Source organism: Balaenoptera physalus (assembly GCF_965194825.1).
Source record: "Balaenoptera physalus genome assembly, chromosome: 14".
Taxonomy (NCBI): Eukaryota; Metazoa; Chordata; class Mammalia; order Artiodactyla; family Balaenopteridae; genus Balaenoptera; species Balaenoptera physalus.
The window spans coordinates 51128671-51149353 of NC_138893.1; the positions used below are offsets into that span (position 1 = coordinate 51128671).

A 20683-nucleotide genomic window follows, 5' to 3' on the forward strand; every position below is an offset into this window, starting at 1 on the left:
AACTTTATTCCTCACTTAACTATTTATCTCTGAGAAATTATGCTATCTTTTTGCAGTTATCATTTTAGGGCCCTTGATCAGCCCTCTAATGGAATTGAGTTTCATCTACTCATTTTATAACTTAGTATTTCTAAAATGACTTTTTTCAGTGCCTTAAATCATTTTTGCAAATAACTCAAGTTTGAAGTCCTATATTTTCTTTTAATTCCTACTCTTCTGCTAAAAGCTGAATGACTATCCATTTCTGTTATTTTTCTCAGCATAAGATGTGCCATATCCAGAGCCAGTGGCTCTTTGCTAGCTTGTGTATTGTCGCTTTTCTCACAACTCATGGAGACCTCTGCAGTACCAGCATTTCCTGGAAGCTCTGCCCATAATTAGTTTTGCAGAGGTGCAGCCATGTAACATCACTGCTCAGGAGGTCATGCAGTTGCACATTCTGTACTCTGCTTTTATGAGAGAAAAGCACATGGCAGGAAGGCAAGCTGATACCAGGTATTTTATCTAATTAAAGAAAGCAAGCTCCAGGGTATATCTTGGGGTCATTATACATTTGGCCCAATGTAATACATCCACAGCTACAGCATAGACTATAATTAATTATATGGACTTTAGGAAATATTCCATTAATCAGAATTGACACAAATAAAATTTAATACCTTTTTGCTTTCATTAAAGGCATGTAGGTTTATTAGGGGATGCAAATGGTTGCAAATGTTACCTCTATACAAGTGATTTTCAATGTGAGGTTGTGGTTGTTTGTAAAAGTATATTCAACAGGAATTTTTAAATACATTTTCCAGTAGGAATACATTATAAAGGAAAACTTCAGTTATAATGTACCTGCGGTACTTAACCACCAAAGATTGGGAACTGTTGGCCTCAATTTTTCTATCTGTTGAATAAGCTGAATGAGAATTTAGTTCTAAGCTAATAGTGACTATCTTCCATGGCTTAGAACTGATTCTAGTCGGGTAGGGACTGAGGGTTAGTAAAAGGTAAGGATGGAGGCCATATGGAAGAGGGAAGTGTAGAAGGTGGAAACCAAATTCAGGATTTCCTTCAAATACAAACTTCAGGGATACTTCTTGGTTCTCGGCAGCTCCCCTGTCACAGGTTTCTTCTGCTGTCCTCAGGAATCAGCTTGCTTGTTTTCTTTCTCATTGTTGTCATCTGTATTTTCCAAACAGTTTTTTTCACCTTCCCTGATATTTGCAGAAAAGATTGTACTTTTGTATCTCCTCCCCTACATGTGTATTTCTGAAGTAAGCATGCTGATGTTTTTACTACTTATAAGGAAAGGGAAATGTTTCAGAAACAAAGAGATCTTTCATCTAGCTGTGCCACAGGATCTCTTTTTTTCCCCCAGTGAGCATTTTCAGGGGGAAAAAGTTGTATATAAGTGCTACTTATATTTCAGAGGAAAATCAGATTGCAGTTATAGTGGACTCCTTATTGTTAGAGCTGGGCAGAGGCAGCAGCTTGGAGTAACAAATAGGACTCTTGCCTCTGGGTGGGAGGGATGAGGAAACTGAAGACTACAGGAATCAGCTGCATTGGGTTGCAGGGTTGCAGTGTTGTCGGAAGGGCAGAATCATCCTGACCCTGAAGACCAGAAAATAGAGGAAATTCATATGCCTCTTTGCTTTCATTCCACAGGGAGACTTTAGCACAAATAATAGAAGAAAATTTGAAATGTCTTGGCCATTTAAGCACTATTATTCATGAAGCAAATGAGAAACAGGGCAACAGTATGATGGTAAGTTTTATATGGATACGGATGTCTGTTTTAGGTATGTTGGGTGCAAAGGATTTAACTTTCCATGCTAGATTTATCTGGCATTTGGGATGCAGATGGGGAATAGAACTCAGAGGAAAGAGCATTTGAGGAATGCTTGATCTCAACTCCCCATCTTCTCTTACTCATGGATATACTAGGATTATGTCATCAGTTATCTTCAACAATAGCATTTTTGGTCAAGTTAAATGAGTAGTGAGCTTTCTTTGCAGTGTGACCACTGAAATCGAATGGTTTGTACTTTTTTGCTTCAGCAATCAATTTTCTCCAATAAGATTGGACATGATTTGTACTGTGATTCAAGTATAGTAACTGCTGTATGCAAAATGAATAATGTTAATATGGTTATAATTTATAGAAGTGTTTATATGAAGATTTGGTTACTGTGAATTATTTGTTAAAACTTGGAGAAACTACAATAAAATGTTTACTGAATTAACTTTCGCTACATTTAGTCTTGATGTTAATTCTTTGTTATTTCCTCTTTCATTAATTATTTGCTTCAAATACTTATAAAAACTCTGAAATATTTTTTTTAGTTAGCAGAAAAGGTAAACTAAACTCCTTAATTGTAACTTATTTGTACTTTTGGTTTTTCAACTTTTGATTATAAAATGTCCAAATATACAGAAAACTTGCAGAAATGAACACCCATATACCTACCACTTTTAGTCAATATCTAATTGTAACTTTTTCATGCCTGGTTTTAGAATCTTGATTGGAGTTGGTTAACAGAATGACTTGCCACTTACTGACTGTCCCAAACCTATGAAGTTGTTGCTGCACATGTTGGAAATTTGTTTTTCTCTTATGAAACCATTCTTCAGACACCAATCAATGGAAGAAATGACTATGATCAGAAACTACACATGATTTCACAGTGCAATATTTTGACTCGGGGTAATTTTAACCTCTGAACAGATAGAATTTAATGAGTCAGTGGACTTGTTTAAATACTACAGCTACTTAGGAGCATCGCTGGAATCCATTTGTCTTCAAACTTGATAAAACATTACTTATTTAACTTGACTATCTTTCAACATTTAACTTTTGGGTATAAGGCCAAAGTAATGTATACAGAGAAGAAAATCTCAACTAACATGTATTCTAAGTAAAAATTGTTTGCCTGTGTTTCTGTGGAAGAGACTGCTTGCAAGTAGAATTGTACTTCTTGAAGAATAAACTCTACCTCCTTGTGTTGCACTCAACAGTGCTTTTCCTGGCATCATAAGGAGTTAGTTTAATCCCATTTTCAATTTCAATCCCAAATGCACATTTGACTGTATCCCTTTCCTACAGAAGGGATTGTGCATCTGTGCCTTTAATACCAGTTGATTCTTTCAAATCTTGTTAAGTGTGCTATGTGTATATGTATTTAAGATGTACATTTAATAATATCAAAGAAAAGATGCCTGTTAATTTATAATGTATTTGAAAGCTTATCTGTGTTTTCATTTGTAAAAATGGGTCTCTTGTTTAAGGAATCTTTCATGTCTTGTCATATAAATTTATAAAGGTCTGTACTCCTGATCTGTAATTCCAAAACCCAGAAAGCTCTGATAACAAGGTTTTTCATAAGCTTGGTGACAAAATTCACCTGCTTGCACATCCAACGTGAACTGACATTGAATCTATCCCATTTAGTGTGAATATTCTTTTTTTTTTTTCTTGCTGTAGAAATATTAACGTGTTTGCTTGTTTGGGGGTAGGGTGCTGCCACAGACCCTGCCTGGGGTTTACGTAGTATGGTATATGCACTGAATTACCTTTCTAAAATCTGAAAATTTCATAATTCTGAAACACCTGGCCCCAAGGGTTTCAGATAAAGGATTGTGGATCTATCATCTGTTAAATAATTTAGAAGGTATTACTTGTTTAAAAAAAAAATGTGAAATTCTTTTGTATTCTAGACAGTTTTTCACTTTGTGTATTAAATAATTTTTAAATTACTTTTTGAACCTCTATTCACTAAAATCAGATTATAATAATTGAATATGCTTTGGGAAAATGTGAAGGTTTTATGAAGCAGAGTTGGAGCACAGAATAACATGATGGGCTCTCAGTGTACTTTCCTTAGGAATGAAACAGGACTTATGGTAAAGACAGTATTGGGTAGCTTCTTTAATATAGTCTTTTCTCCTGAGATGTTCTATCAACACTATCCATGTCTAAAAACTGTGCTCATACCTTGCCCTATAAACTGCTGTCTTAGTTACAGCATCCTCATTTTTGCTAGAGGTGTCATTTTCCCAGTCATCTAAGTTTGATACCTTGGGGTTGTCTTCTCCTAACTCTAGTCATCTGGTACTACTGTTTCTCTGCATATGGACATTCTGACTACCAGCTGTTAAAATAGGCAGTCTCTCTCTTCTCCAGTTCTAGAAGGTTTTAATCATTAAACATTTATTGGGTACCTATTGCTTGGAAGATATTGAGCAAAATGGGAAGATCAGAAAAGTTAACACAGGCAGTACAATAAGAATGTTTATTTGGAATGAAATTATTGTTAAAGGATTTTTTAAATGATCATGCATTTTCTAAATATCATTGTAATAACTGATAAAAGATCTGGTAGAGGGTGGGGCCATTTTTATGGTTTGTGGCTGATGTGATCTCAGGCTAGCCTGATCTGTGTGATACCTAAGGGCAAGTGGTGTGAGTCAGAACAGTCTTTTATAGTGCAATCACCTCAAATTTGCTTATGATACATGAGTTGAACACTGTTTATTGGCTGACAACTTTTCAGAGTTAAGTGTCAGTTGTGCATTATATCCATTTCATTCCCTAATTCAAGCAATATGAAAAACTAAGAGAATCCATCCAGAAAACAGAGGCTGGACAAGTTATTTTTTATTCTCTTTGCTTTTTATCAGTTAAAATAGCTAAGCTCTGCAAATAACATTTATCTGGTACAGACAAGGTCCCATACATTCCTAGGTAGTAGAAGTCAAATGAATGATATAGGTAAGTGCATTTATTGAAGGGAGAAGATACAGTGGTCTGGGAGGGCTTCCTTTAAAGAAGATTTTAATTGATTCTATTTACCTCTTCCCATTTCCACTGTTACTACCATTGTAACCTTGGGCCTGCAGTTTCCTAACAACTTGGCTTCCCTGTCTCTTGTCTCCACTCTAAGCCATTTTGTAGACTCACTGGCCCTAAGGTACTGCTTTCCCATACTTCCCTGCCAAAGAGGTTACAGAGCCCTCCAACCTTAGTCTACCTTGTCCAGTTGTGGTCCCACTGCTAGCCTTTCAAGGCTTACACCATTACTGCCCAACCTCTTCTAACATGCTGCCCTTATTTCCTTTGTATCCATCTTTCTTACTCCCATCTCTACTCTTTCACTTTGTCCTTTCTATTTCCGGTAATACATGCAGATAATGCATAATTTAAAAGAACAGAAAAATATGTAGTGAAAAGAAAGTCTGTCTCTATTCTCTAGCCATCCAGTTTTCCCTCCCTACAGAAAAAGTGAATTCGAGCCTTTCAAAATCTGGGCCTAGCCTAGCATCCGACTCCTTTCCATCACACAGGCTTCAAGGAAGCTCAAATGCTCACTGTCTTCAGTCTTCCCGGAGGACCCTCCAACACACACCCACGTTTACGTGCTTATTAGTTTATTCTGTTCTTATTGCTTGGATGGCTTTCATAAAGCCCTCACTGGATCAGCATTCTGGCACGTTAATAGGTGACTCTGCACAAGAACACGCTGACCAGTCCCTTGTCTCAGAGGCCCTCTCCGTTCCTCTGCCTCCTTCCTTACTCCACATTGCCGATTTCCCGTCTCTTCCGGAGCAGGAAACCAGCAGTACACAGTGGAGAGCCCACGTACCTTCGCGCGAGATAGCTCGGCGGGCGGCGGCGAGAATTTTGTCCCGTCCGCTCCCCGTCTCTAGTCGCGGGGCGAGCGCGGCGTCGGTGTGCGTGTCCGCGCAGCCGCAGTGCCCCGCGGGTGGGCGGGGCCGGCTCTTGGCGGCGGTTGGTGCGGCCCGGGTGGAGACTTCACGTGCGCGCGGGGGGCGGTGCGTCACTGATCGGTGAGGCGCGGCCGAGGGGTCGGCCTCTGTCCGGAGTCTGCGGCTGGCCCCCTTCACAGTTAGTGCTTTCCTCTGGGCGGGGAGGAGCGACTGTTGGGGGGGGAGGGGTGTCAAGACGCTCACCGAGCAGGGGCGACCCACGGGCCGGCTCGCGCGGAGGGGTTGGCGACGGGGAAGCGGGCTCTGCGAGGAGGGGAAAGAGGCACAGGACTCCTCAGCTCGGCCTGCGGGAGGGGGCCAGGTCGCGGGAGGGCGAGGTGGAAAACGGAAGGTGGTCCTGTCACTCACGGGGCTGGGGCTCCGTTCCTTCCTCATCCAGGAGGAACTAGGATGAATATGACTCAAGCACGCGTTCTGGTGGCTGGAGTGGTGGGTCTGGTGGTTGTCCTCCTCTACGCCTCCATCCACAAAATCGAGGAAGGACACTTGGCCGTGTACTACAGGTGAGTGGCACGTGCAGTCAGCTCAGGTTCTAGAGCAGGCAGAAGGAAGACTCCCATTAGAGTCTGGGAAGTTGTTCCCTCTGCGGTGTCAGGGAGCTCTTTCCAGTCCTAGGAAGTGACTTTCGTCGCAGCCCTAGGGAGAGTATGGGAGCTGTGGCAGGCTTTTGCAGAGCATCCTCCAGGTGTTGGACAGTTTCAGTGCTATGTACATTGTGTGCAGAGGTTAAGACTCCCTGCAGTTGTTCCTAGTAGTCAGTAAACTCAGTCATTTGCAGAAAAAAATGAAGGGTGGAAGGCAGTGGTGACTCCACCTGTGGCTGAAGAAATGGATAAATCATTGTGAAATTCCATACAGCTGTACTGGCTTTTAGTTTGCAGCTGTAGGTGCTATTTAGGAACTGGTCCTCTTTGTGGTTGTTTCTTAGAATTTTTTTTTTTTTCCTTTAAAAAGTTCTGGTGTCTGGTTTGGGCTTGTAAGGCCATTAAGACCATGACAGTTGTTAAATTCCTGGACCTTGGGAGACAAACACAGGATTGTGACAGACACATCCTCCTCCCACCTTTCCCTGTCTTTTCAAGTTGAGGAAAGCAGTGGTGTGGAATGTGTTGATCTCTAGCTGAGATGAATAGCTTTTCCTTCAACGTAGTTACCACCAGTTCTTTTGATATAGACAGAGGACAGTTTGGAGAAACTGAGATAACGATGTATTTGAAAGAGCTTCAACTTTTTGCTGGCTTCTGTCATCTCGTAAAACCAAAATTTCTACTTTTAGATCCATCCTGAGTCTTAGAAAGTCTTCCCTGTGAAGCACTAATTTCACATACAATTTTAGTGATATGTCTTAGCAGGTGGGGGGTCTGGCATTTTAAAAATGACAGATTAGTCTGTATTTCCATCTAGTTCAGCATTGTCTTCCTGATAGTAAAGCCAAGGAAAGAACATTTCAAGGCTCTCAAAAAATTAAGGATGGGCCTCAAACAGTTCATCTTTTATTAGCTATTTGTTATGAATTCTTTGCAAACCTATTTATATTTTCAAGATAGGAAGGTAAGTTCTATTAATTTACTATTCATTATGTAAAATAGGACTTCTTTTTTATATTTGCCTCCAAATTACCTCCTTTTTATAACTTGCAAGATGTGCTTTCATGTTTCTCACATTCCAGAATTTGGTGAACAAGTCCACACTTATATCTATTTGTAGTCTTATCCCCTCACCCTTCATCTTTCCGTGCTAATTTTTTGTTGTTGTTGATTTTATAGAGGCTTTATGCCCCCAGTATTTTTTTCTTTGTTCCAGATAAGTTTCTTTTTTTATTTAAAAAAAGAATTGTTTAAATTGTTAATTTACAGTGTTATGTTTCAAGTATATAGCAAAGTGATTCAGTTATACATATATATATTTATTTATATTATTTTTCAGATTATTTTCTATTATAGGTTATTACAAAATATTGAGTATAGTTCCCTGTGCTATACAGAAGGTCCTTGTTGTTTACCTATTTTATATATAGTAGTGTGTATGTTAATCGCCCCCAACATTTTAATTGCTTTGTAGGTAGATTAAAAGAATCTTGAGCATCAGAAATTTTCTCCTTCCTTGAAAGTTTGTGTTATCTATTTTTTTTTCAGCCTGGTGATGAAATGTATTGTGTTTTGATCTGGCTCATGCTATGTACAATTAAAGTACATCAACTGAGAGCCATTCGAATTTTTTTCACAAGTAGTTCTCAAAAGGTTAAAGACCAAAGAGAATCTTTATACCTGAGAGTGGTGCTGGAGACCCAGAGGTATGGTTGGTAGAACTTGTGAAACAAGGTGTAACATGGGCAGTTTAATTTGATCTTTTCACTTTTGTAGGTGTGGCAGATATTTTAGGGACCAGCAGTTGTTCATCATTAGTAACTCATATTAGTGAGGCTTTAGTAGATCAATAGCATGAGTAAGAATGAATATTTATTATAGTATTTTAGATTTGGAAAGAGAATTTCTCTTTTTATAATCTTGTCAAATTGAAACATCTTTTTGCAGGGGAGGAGCTTTACTAACTAGCCCCAGTGGACCAGGCTATCATATCATGTTGCCTTTCATTACTACGTTCAGATCTGTGCAGGTGAGTGATTCCTAGGGAAGCCCCCACACTGGATAGACAGGTGTGAGCGCAACAGTGACCACATTCACGGGTGGAGTTAGAGTTCCTTATTTCTTTTTTTTTTTTTTATGTTTTTAGTTCTTTTTTATTTATTTATTATTTATGCATTTATTTTTGGCTGCGTTGGGTCTTTGTTGCTGCGCTCAGGCTTTCTCTAGTTGCGGCAAGCGGGGGCTACTCTTCGTTGTGGTGCGTGGGTTTCTCATTGCGGTGGCTTCTCTTGTTGCAGAGCATGGACTTTAGGCGTGCAGGCTTCAGTAGTTGTGGCACACAGGCTTAGCTGCTCCGCGGCATGTGGGATCTTCCCGGACCAGGGCTCGAACCCATGTCTCTGGCATTGGCAGGCGGATTCTTAACCACTGCACCACCAGGGAAGCCCGAGTTCCTTATTTCTTAAGCCAATGGTAGTATTTACTTAAATGTAGGAGTTAAAAGTTCAGAGTACAGTTGTCACAGCATAAGTTATGGTTTTGAACCACGTCACTCTCTTGAGGTATATTAGAAGTATGAGCTAGGCCGCTTGGAAGGACTCACTTCTCCCATCTATATAGTGGTATGCAGCAGGTTTTCTGTTGCTGCTGTCAAAATAAAAGCAGGACTTTGAAACACAACTAGAGATACAAACCAGTGATAACTTGGTTTAGCATGGTGTTTGGTTTCCATAGAGGCAAGCTCCTGGGCTACTGTTAACATGGAGGATCTGAATTTTTATACACAGCTTCTCTGCTTCACATTTTTGCCTGGAACATTAAGCATAATTTTATGTGGAACCTTAGTGAGTGTTCTATTTTGACAGAATCCCAGAATATCTTAAATAAGCGGCTGGTTCTTGAGAACAGACACTTAGTAAATATCTTTTGAGGTAACAAGATGACAAAACAGGATTAGATTGTTACTACTTTTGCAGGCACTGTGTGATTATAAATCTTTGGATTCAGAAGTTTGTCTATTATCCGCTACTAATTTTTCAGGGCTCGGGAAAATTCAATGTATTTAATCTTGTAATTTAAAGTCTAGGCTTCCTGCTAAGTGAGATTTTCATTATGAATACTTAAATCCTCCAGATTTCCCTCCAATTCCCTTTTAGATGGCTTGGGGCAAGAATTGTGTCTGTTAAAGTGAAGTATAGTGTTCTTCCCCTAGTCAGACTGATTTCCATATTGTTTTCCCATATTTATTTTATTCACTCTTGCCTAGGCTGATGCTGTCACCTCTTCTCTCACCATCTCTCTCTTTATTCCTTATTTCCTGTCTATATCTTGCCAGCCTTTTTAAGGCTCATCACAAATCCCTCTCCTCCTCTTCCATAGTCCTTAAAGTCTGTATTGTAAGTTTTGGCCCTTGATCTTATTTCCTTTAATAATGTTGTCTTGTATTGTTCTCTTAAGTTTTTGTGTGAATTTTTTTTTTTCCAGAAAGTGTCCAAGCTTTTTGAAGGCAGGGGTCATAACACGTTTATATTTCTGACCTTTCTGCTTGTGGTGAAAGTTGTTAAATTGAGCTGATATCTCTGGAAGCGGTATGGTGTAGTGAACGTGGGGCCAGAAACCCGTAAACTAGGTTCTGGCTCTGGCTCTGCCACTAATTGTTTACATGACTTTGCAGAAATCACTTAACCATTCTAGACTTCAGTTACTCCTCTGTGAAACAAGGGGTTTTATTTGCATGAACCCATCAACAGCTTAAATAGTCTATATTGATGTTATCAATGGCATCATCAGACCCTTAGAGATCAGGGGCTTTTTTAGATCTTGTTCAAAGCCAGGCAGATTTGTCTGTGCCTTCTTGGAGCTTAGTATGTTGAGTCATACTGATGCAGAGATATATAAAAGAGATACAATAAACAAATAGATTTTAGAGTTTAATTACATATATAACAAATACACAGTGTGTGTGTTTATATATTTGTGTGTGTGTGTGTGTGTATTCGTACATATACACACACACACATAGAGTGATAAACTGTCATAAGAAGTGAAAATGAGGGACTTTCCTGATGGCGCAGTGGTTAAGAATCCGCCTGCCAATGCAGGGGACACGGGTTCAAGCCCTGGTCCGGGAAGATCCCACATGCCGCGGAGCAGCTAAGGCTGTGCACCGCAACCACTGAGCCTGCGCTCTAGAGCCCACGAGCCACAACTACTGAGCCCACGTGCCACAACTACTGAAGCCTGCGCACCTAGAGCCCGTGCTCCGCAACAAGAGAAACCACTGCAATGAGAAGCCCATGCACCGCGATGAAGAGTAGCCCCCGCTCGCCACAACTAGAGAAGGCCCGTGCACAGCAACGAAGACCCAACTCAGCCATAAATAAATAAATAAATAGATAATCTTATTTTTAAAAAAAAGAAGAAATGAAAATGAAATTAGTAAAAAGATTTACTGCTGGAGTCAGTGTGACTAAATAAAAATGGTCTGTCTTTATATGTGAAACTGTAACGTTCTACGAAAGAATTATATTAATAAAACCCTTTTAAGAAGTTGTTTTCATAAGAATGAGATAAAGAAACTTATTTTTAGGAATTTTTGGAACACATTAGAAGACATTGCTTATATAAACAAATGGCTTAACAGACTTGGCATTTGAAAGGAATATTTAAGAAGCATCTTGGGGAAATGTGAGATCCCATATATGATGTAAGAAAAAAAAACTATTTAGAAAAATATAAAAACCTTCAGCCTTTAAAATATATATTTATATAACAAAACCAAAGACTTTTAAAATAAACATTCATACTGGGAAAATAATTTTTGAGGTAATATAAAAGAAGTATAAAAGTACATGAAGATAGGATGTTAAATTGAAGATTTAACATTTGAACCCTTTCCTAGTTCTACTTGGTTTGAAAATTGACTAGAGAATACCCTTTAGGTTTAAATAGGAATGTATATTTAAAGTTGATTTGGAAGTTGAATTTGGTTAATGTTTTGAAGGAAATAAATTGAGCTCACCTCTCTATCAACTTCCCTCACTCTACCTAGATCCTGTCACTAATGTTTACTATCACCCTTTTAACCCCAGACTTAATATTCTATTCTTTTTCCTCCTGGAATTTTATATGAAACTAGTTATCAAATACCTTCTCTATTGTATCTCCTGGGTTGAAAGCTTTAAATTTCCATGGCCTTTTCTACATTAACCTAAATAAATTACTACTTTAGCTTCCCAGCTGGTTTTCTTGCCTCTAGATATGATAGATAATGAGAACCACATCACACATAAGCAAAGGAATGAAAGAAAAGTCCTATTTTTGAAAGGTTTGTTTGTGGCTGTGTATAAGATGGACTAGGGAGAGCACAAGCCCCCCAGCAAACATTCAGGGCCCTCTACCTAACATCATCATGTTCTCTTCTCAGAGTTTCACCTCTCATCTATATTGTCCCCTCTGCTCCAGGCAAGCCAACTGCTTCCTCACACCTGTACACACAGTTTGTCCTCAACTTTGTGTATTTGAATAGATAGGTATTGAATGTAAGATGCTTCTCTGCCTTATCTGTTCTTATTTCTCCTTCTCTAGACTGGGCTTATAAATATTTCACCTCAGAGAGCTTTTCAAATGATTATTTTACTCTATCACTTAATACCTAACAATTCAGTTTATACTCTGTTATTTGTACCTGTTATGGATTGCTTTGTAAGGATTTTATCTCCTGTGTTGGATTGTGAGCCTTTGGAAACAAGGACCATGCTTCTGTTTTCTGTTGTATTCCATAAAGTACTATGTTGCTGTGGGCTTAATATGGTGCAGTGTGTCCAGATTACACTCATTATGTGCTCGCCTGTTGGAAGCCTTCAAGTGCAATAGGGAGTCATTCTGGATCCAAACCAAGTTGTGACAGAAGCAGAGTAATTAAGTACCAGATGGTTGGTTCACAAGGAGGAAGCAGTGCTGATGGTGGCATTTCTGTTAAAAAGGAAATTGAGAGACTGTCTGAGAAATCTCTAGGACCTGAACTAAAATATTGACTATAGCTTTAGAGGAGAAGGTTGGTGTTGAGCGCAAGGGCCCCTTTGAGTTGAAGACTGCTTGTATGCATATAATAGTTATCTTTTGCCTTCATTGTAACCATTAATATTAGCAGTGGAATCAGGGTTCAGAGTACAAATCCTAGCAGTAGTATCCTTGTGGGTAATCCATGTAGTTTGCAGTCCCAGGCCAGCTCCAGGCAAATAAGGGACTGACTGAGAGATTGAACATTGAAACTTTCAGATTGAACATTGAAGCTTTCCTGGTGCATCTTGACTCAAACATTAACTGTAAAATATTCTGTCTCTAGTCTTTCATGTTTGCCAGGATACAAAAAGAGATTGCTCTGATAGCTAATCTTTGGGGACTAAAATTGTAATGGAGCTCTCCTGTACTTACCTTTCAGCAGTTCTCTAGAGATTTTCCTTTGGGACCAGTGGTTCTTTGATGATATGTGTGCTGAGTATTGATGAGATATTTTTTCTTCCCCAGACAACACTGCAAACTGATGAAGTTAAAAATGTGCCTTGTGGAACAAGGTAAGCGTTCCCCTTGCTTACCAACCTCCCTTTGGTTCAGATGTATTTTCTGTTCATAAGCTGTGATCACTTAAACATCTTTCAAATAGGCATCGTAGTAACCCAGGGGGATTTCTCTTCTGAGCATTATTTGAGAAAAGCCCTGTCTCCAAATAGGACCTTTCCATCTTAGGAGCCATTTTAAACTAACAGTAGATAGTTTAAAATGAAATCAACTCACCTTGTCATCTGTAGTATTAAATGCCATCTAATTTAGAGTTTCTGATTCAGTAGGTCTGGAATGAGACCCGAGAATTTGCATTTCTAGCAGAAGTCCCAGGTGATCCTGAGCTGGTCTGAGGATCTTACTTTGAAAAATCACTGCTGTAAAGTATTGGGGCAAGAAAGGCAAGCAAGGCCCAAATTATTTTTAGAGTATAATCAGTACATTGAATTGTATCAGAAGAAAAGTATAAAGTTCAGTGTATGTTTTAAATTCTGTATTTTAAATGACCAAAATATCACAGAAATGTTCTTAAAGAGGGAGCAAATTCTCTCTGTTTTAAGTTAATGTATTTGATACAAGTTCTCCCTAGGTCTATCTGTAACTTTTTTATGGATTCCCTTTAGAGGTGACTCAAAATTGGCAGCTGATGAGATGTTGGGTAAATTTTATTTTTATCTTCATGCTTTCCTGTATTTGTCAGATTTTTTTCAGTGAGCAGGTATTATGCTTTTTTATCAGGAAAAAAATGTCATTGTAAGTTGGTAGGAAGGCTTAGTTGTATAGTTTCAAAATCTCTTAACTTCATGTATCTTAAATTGAGGTTCACATGTTCCTCAGGGTCTGTGCTGATAGGCCAGGAAGTATAGGAAGCCATTAATTAACAAGACCTATCTTTCTGGAGTGTCAGTTTTACTTCAAGGTTTGGGGGAAAATTCTTCTTTTCATATTAGGATAAATACAGATGAAAAGTAGATTAAGATAAGTCAGGGAATCAAAAGAATTTCAGCCTGTGGCTGACCTCCATACCTCTGGGGAACCACTTTACCAGATTCCTTGATGGAGAAGTTTGAGAAGTGCACTGCCTTAGCTGTTGGCTTCATTTAATAAGGGCAAAGTGCTAAGCAGCTCTAGGTTATAGATCTCGTCTTCCTGTGAGCTGATTTTGATCACAGCAGTTACAGAGGTGAGCTTTTGGTTATGAGAGGAGCCAGGTGAGTGTGTGCAGGGTCATTTGAGTAGTGATCGGTGAGGTCAGTTTAATCAATCAGTAGTATATGTCTTCAGATTTTCCTTCTAAATTTCTGTCATGTGGGATTTGTTTGATGCTGTAGAATTAATCTAGGGACATAATAGGTTTGTATTTGGCTCACATTTTTCCATTTCTCTGTTTTTAGTGGTGGGGTCATGATCTATATTGACCGAATAGAAGTGGTTAATATGTTGGCCCCTTGTGCAGGTATGGTACCCATCTATTCTGTTATAGTTATAATCAGAGTTATCTGTAACTGAGAGATTCTGTAAGGAATAGGAATAGATTCCCTAAGGAAAGTTTTATGACCTCATTCATTTCTGATATATATTAAAAAAAATAATCGCTGGAATATTTTCCATTCCTAGGGAATGGCAACAGAAATAGGTCACAAATCCTGGACAGAGTTGACTTTCTGCAACTGTATGGGTTACTCTGAGCTGAGCTGAGTGTATCTAAGAACAAGACAGTCATTGATTATTTCTAGAATTTCTAGAAAGTAGCATTTTATCCAGTCAGGATGAGAAATAATATCCTTACGTGTTAAAAGTCTATAACTGATCAGTTCCTTGGCTACATTGATTTGTGACCATAGAAAAATCTTTTCTAGTTGAGATTTGCTATAACTTGCAAAGCAATCTGAAAGTGCTCAGTGTGGGGAGAACACTTTCATGGTAAAAGATGAAAACTCACAGAGATGGAGTACTGTTCAAATCAAAAACTTAATTAGGAGTTATGAAGTAATATCGACCTTTTTAATGTTTGATTTTTTTTCGTAATTTTTTTTTATTCTGATAAAATACATGTAACATAAAATTTACCTTCTTAACCACTTTTAAATATTCAGTGGGCATTACATACATTCACATTGTTATGAAACCATCACCAGCATCCATCTCCATAACTCTTTTCATCTTGCAAAACTGAAACTCCCTACCCATTAAACAAGAACTCCTCATCCACCCCCTCTCCCAGCCCTGGCAACCACCATTTCTGTCTTTCTGACATTTCTGTCTGTACTTTCTTTCTCTATGAATTTGACTACTCCAGGAACCTCATAAATGGAATCATATAATATTTGTCTTTTTGTGACTGGCTTATTTCACTAAGCATAATGTCCTCAGGATTCATCCATGTTGTAGTAGCATGTGTCTGAATTTCCTTCCTTTTTAAGGCTGAATAATATTCCATTGTATGTATATACCACATTTTGTTTATCCATTCATCCATTGATGGACACTTGGATTACTTCCACGTTTTAGCTATTGTGAATAATACTACTATGAACATGGGTGTACTTGGGTTTCTTCGAGACCCTGCTTTCAATCAAAAGATCTGCCATTTTCAGAAGACCTAAATGGACATTTCTCCAAAGAAGACATACAGATGGCCAACAGGCACATGAAAAGATGCTCAGCGTCACTAATTATTAGAGAAATGCAAATCAGCACTACAATGAGGTACCACCTCACATCAGTCAGAGTGGCCATCGTTTAAAAGTCTACAAATAACAAATGCTGGAGAGGGTGTGGAGAAAAGGGAACCCTCCTACACTGTTGGTGGGAACGTAAATTGGTGCAGCCACTATGGAAAACTGTATGGAGGTTCCTCAAAAGACTAAAAATAGAGCTGTCATATGATCCAGCAATCCTACTCCTGGGCATGTACCCAGACAAAACTATAATTTTAAAAGATACATGCACCCCAGTGTTCATTGCAGCACTATTCACAATACCCAAGAGATGGAAACAACCTAAGTGTCCATTGACAGATAAATGGATAAAGAAGATGTGGTACATACATGCAGTGGAATACTACTCAGCCATAAAAAAGAATGAAATAATGCCATTTTGCAGCCACATGGATGGACCTAGAGATTGTCATACTAAGTAAAGTAAGTCAGAAAGACAAATACCATATGATACCACTTATATGTGGAATCTAAAATGTGACACAAATGAACTTACCTATGAAACAGAAACAGACAGGACAGATTTATGGTTGCTGTGGGGGAGGGGTGGATTGGGAGTTTGGGATTAGCAGATGCAAACTATTATATAGAGAATGGATAAACAACAAGGTACTACTGTATAGCACAGGAAGCTCCATTCAATATCCTGTGATAAACCATAATGGAAAAGAACATGAAAAAGAATGTGTACATATGTATAACTGAATCGCTTTGCTATACAGTAGAAATTAACACAACATTGTAAATCAACTATAATAAAATAAATTTTTAAAAAAGATCTGCCATTTTATTTTTATCCTTACTACTAAAATTTGCATGCTTACTATGTCAGGATACTGTGTTGGCAAAAACAATTTTAAAAGGTGAAGTTAGAGCCTTTGCCTTAAGGGCTTTTTATTTTACTTGAGAAGACATGATACTGACCTAAAATATATATATATATGTGTGTATATATATATATGTGTGTGTATATATATATGTATATATACACACATATATACGTATATATATAGGAATGTAAGGTCGTGCTAAGTTTCGTATCACTGGTACAGGCACAAATAGCAAAAGAATTTCGGAACAGAGAGCAACCTGTATTACTATCAAGTGGATTTGGATTATATTTTTCAGCAATTAAGTATTTTCCTGTCTTTTATCATCTACTTTCCCTGGTCACAAATCAGTGGAATGGACTATGATTGAAAAAATAGAAGAAGGGGAGATAGTGCTCGTTTTCTGGCCAGAGATAAAGAGGAAACTACTTATCACCAACTCATTTGGAAATGACCAAGAGGATGAGGTAGTCAGCGAGTATTTATTGATGGCCTGTTCATCTGTTGTGATCTGGAATCCGGTTACATCTAGTATCCTCCGTGGGAAGGCGAGTAGAGCAAGTCTTGGATTTGAAGGGAGAAAGCAGCATGTTTTAATAAGTGGGGCACAGGTTCTGGCATGTTCTAGTATGTACCCTTAGGCACATTTCTGAAATTCTCTGTTTCTCAGTTTCATATTATGCAAAATTAGGAGATTTTTTGTGAGAATTAAGTGTTAATGTATATAAATTGCCTGGTATAAAGTCTGGCCCAGAAATGTTAGCTTCTTTCCTTTCTAGCCTGTTATTTTTTATTTTTATTTTTTTTTAACAGCCTTTAAAAACTGCCTTTTTGAAAATGGTCTTTTGGAGCTGTCTCCTTTTTTCATTCCCACTGTTCCTCAGTTAGTTCAGGCCCTCTTTACCTCTTAGCTAAACTTTTACCTTGCAGTAATTGCTTTACACTTCCCCTGCCTCTGATTTATATGCCTCACAATTCATTTTCACTCTGCTGCCAAAGTACAGATCTGATTGTGTCATGCCCTTGCTCAATCTTTGACGGTTCCTTATTACCTCCAAGATAATATATACTCTCCTTAGTATGGAATTTGAAGTTTGCCCATTAGAATTGCAAATGCAGTAATATCTGGAGAATAAGGCACAAGGAACACATCAAGGCTTGGAGTTGTGTTTCATGTTTTCACTATTTCATTGGCACTTTTCCTCATGTATATTTTATCACTGTAACTTTTACCTTGGCTGAATTAGAGGATACACGGGTGAACATGGATAGTACCTCTCTTTCAGTGTTTGATATCGTGAGGAACTACACTGCAGATTATGACAAGACCTTAATCTTCAATAAAATCCACCATGAACTGAACCAGTTTTGCAGTGCCCACACGCTTCAAGAAGTTTACATTGAATTGTTTGGTAAGTGTCTCATTTGTTTTAAATATATAAATAACCAATTAGAAATCTTGTTCAACTTGTCTGTGAATGCTATAATAATATTAGTAAACATTATGCTATTTGAGCATTTCTTCTGAATTTATAATAGAGCAATTGTCTTTAAAATATTCTTTATCTTAAGTTTAAAATTGCTTAAATTTGCTTAAAATTGCTTAAATTAAGCAAATAGTTACTCAAACAAGATATTTTAAGAATGATAACCATTTTCTGAAATATAAAGTATGTAACTTGGTAGAGATTGGAAAAAGATCATTTGTTACAAACTATATTCTTTGTTTTAATTAATTAATTTTATTTTTGGTTGCGCTGGGTCTTCGTTGCTGCACGCGGGCTTTCTCTAGTTGCAGTGAGCAGGGGCTACTCTTCGTTGCGGTGCACAGACTTCTCATTGTGGTGGCTTCTCTTGTTATGGACAGGCTCTAGGCATGTGGGCTTCAGTAGTTGCAGCACCCAGGTTCAGTAGTTGTGACCTGCAGGCCCTGGAGCACGTGGGCTTCAGTAGTTGTGGCATGTGAGCTCAGTAGTTGTGGCGCACGGGCTTAGTTGCTCCGCGGCATGTGGGATCTTCCCGGACCAGGGATCAAACCCGTGTCCCCTGCATTGGCAGGTGGATTCTTAACCACTGTGCCACCAGGGAAGTCCCAGACTATATTCTGTTTTTACTATGATAATATACTGAAAATTAGCTTTGTTGCTAGTTTAATAGATAATTTGGAGAAATTAAGAACCTGTGTCTTGGAGTTTCCCAAGACCCACCCCCACGTTTGATGATTTGCTAGGAGGACTGACAGGACTCAGTATAATCATACTCACAGCTAAGATGTACTACAGCAAAAGGATACAAAGCAGAAGGAAAAGGCACTTGGGTGAAGTCTGAAGGAAATCAGGCACAAGCTTTCAAGAGTCTCCTCCCAGTGGAGTCATGCAGGATACACTTAATTACTCCAGCATTGAATTGTAACAACACATGTGAGATGTTGTCTGCTGGAGAAGCTCATTAGAGACTCTCTAGGCAGGATTTTTACTGTGGGCTGGTCATGTAGGTACCCTCTGCCTAGCATATACCAATATTCCAGATTCCCAGAAGGAAAGTAGATGTTCAGCATAAAACACATTGTTTGAATAAACAATTTAGGCACAGTGAGTCATTGTTATCAGTTCTGGGGATAGAGGGAATACTCTCCAAATCCATGACCCCAGGTGACAGCCAGAGGCCAAATTGCAAACAGGCCTTTCTAAGCATAGTAGTTTCAGGCTTGCTATGTTGACTCTCTTCTGTACAAGTTACTTTTCATTTGTGGTAGGGAAAGCTCTGGCCAGGGATTGGGTTGCTGCTATTGGCTGCTCACTTCTCCCTCCTGGAATTCTTAGTGAATTTCTTAGAGGCAGGCATAGGGATGGTTAATCAATTTAGAAATCTACCAGTTGATTCCTCATTGATGATTGAGAACTATTGGGGTGGTGTTTGAGAAAACTGGTCTGTCCTTAATTGTCACATCACTGGTTATTTAATAATGGGGAAGGTACTGTTGAGGTGGATAGAAAATTCATGAGTTACAAAGCCAAGTGAAGTGACATCTTTATTGTCCATTCTTGTGTGCTTCAAGGACCTTCCTATGAGCCTTCCCCCCACCCTGTCTGTTTTTAAATCCAAAATAATTGGCAGAGGTCCATGGAAATGAAATTTAGTTATTTGGAAATTTGGATAAAGATTGACTGAAGATGAAAATTTGTTTTTTTAGAGAATCAGGACACATATTAAGTAGCAACACTGAATTTAGATATTAGAAACCTAGATTCTCCATTTATTTGATAAACTTCAAGTAGCTGCTTGCCATCTTTCCTTCTTAATTTCTTTGATCGGTAATTCCTCACAAGTTTTCCTCACACAAAAGGAAAACTATATATATATATATATATATATATATATATATATATATATATATGTATTTGTTTTCATATGTGTGTGAAATGGTTTAAGCTCTATAAAAGAATAGTACCATGGAAACTTTAGGTCTAATTATGATTGGTTTTGTTTAAATGTTAATACAATGTAAGGAAATTCTTTTGAGTGTAATAAGAGCTGTTGTTCTTGGCTTCAAAAACAGATCAAATAGACGAAAACCTCAAGCAAGCTCTGCAGAAAGATTTAAATGTCATGGCCCCAGGCCTCACCATACAGGTAAGCCCTTCTCCTAGGGAAATTCTTTGGGAATTTTGAGAGCTTTGTATTTAATTGTCCTTTCATCAGACTGTTTATTCAGCAGTTATTTAACTGTAGTGCTAGGGTGATTTACAGAATATCTTTCTCAGTTATGGGTGGCATTTTTTTCTGAACTCTTAGAGGGAACAAATAAGCTGAGGCTCTTGCAATGAAATAAAATCCGTATACAGCTATGTATGTGTGTGGCATTATTAAGATACAGTAATGGTTATAAATCAGTTTAAGACTAATCCTTGCCCTCAGTAAGATTATGAAAAAGAATTTCACGTATAAAATTTGAATAATAATTCTAGACAAAGTATTAATTGACGGATGAATTGATTGGATGATTATTGCTCTAAGAGTTTAAAGAACATTTCAAGAGAGTCTGCCTGGAAATGACTGATTGAGTTGGGATTTGATTGATAGGTAGGTCTGGAAGAATGAATAGGATTTATAAGGTGGAAAAGAGTAAGGAAGATATTTCAGGTGGGTGGAAAGACCTGAGTAAAAGCAAGGTAGCAGAAGAATTTAGTGGTGTTGTGGTGGTGGC

The 20683-nt window shown here is 38.3% G+C and overlaps 2 protein-coding genes across 18 annotated transcripts in view; both read left to right on the forward strand.

The window, feature by feature from the left end:
* Nucleotides 1-3747, forward strand: part of CHUK (component of inhibitor of nuclear factor kappa B kinase complex) — a 33385-nt gene extending 29638 nt beyond the window's left edge. For 4 of the 10 annotated variants that reach the window (XM_082425138.1, XM_082425139.1, XM_082425135.1 and 1 more), the window contains 2 exons: nt 1660-1759; nt 2509-3747. In XM_082425138.1, the coding sequence (XP_082281264.1) occupies nt 1660-1728 (69 nt within the window). In that variant the 3' untranslated portion in view covers nt 1729-1759; nt 2509-3747. Of the gene's footprint in view, nt 1-260; nt 496-1659; nt 1763-2508 lie in introns of those variants that run through there. The other 6 variants (XR_014253466.1, XR_014253467.1, XR_014253465.1 and 3 more) reach the window with 5 other exon arrangements.
* A 1934-nt stretch (nt 3748-5681) lies between these two features.
* ERLIN1 (ER lipid raft associated 1) overlaps nt 5682-20683 on the forward strand; it is a 38795-nt gene continuing 23793 nt past the window's right edge. For 2 of the 8 annotated variants that reach the window (XM_082425331.1, XM_082425332.1), the window contains exons 1-7: nt 5752-5896; nt 6158-6281; nt 8313-8394; nt 12894-12940; nt 14321-14382; nt 17724-17888; nt 20036-20109. In XM_082425331.1, coding sequence (XP_082281457.1) covers nt 6169-6281; nt 8313-8394; nt 12894-12940; nt 14321-14382; nt 17724-17888; nt 20036-20109 — 543 coding nt within the window. In that variant the 5' untranslated portion in view covers nt 5752-5896; nt 6158-6168. Of the gene's footprint in view, nt 5897-6157; nt 6282-8312; nt 8395-12893; nt 12941-14320; nt 14383-17723; nt 17889-20035; nt 20110-20683 lie in introns of all 8 variants that reach the window. The other 6 variants (XM_082425333.1, XM_082425334.1, XM_082425327.1 and 3 more) reach the window with 6 other exon arrangements.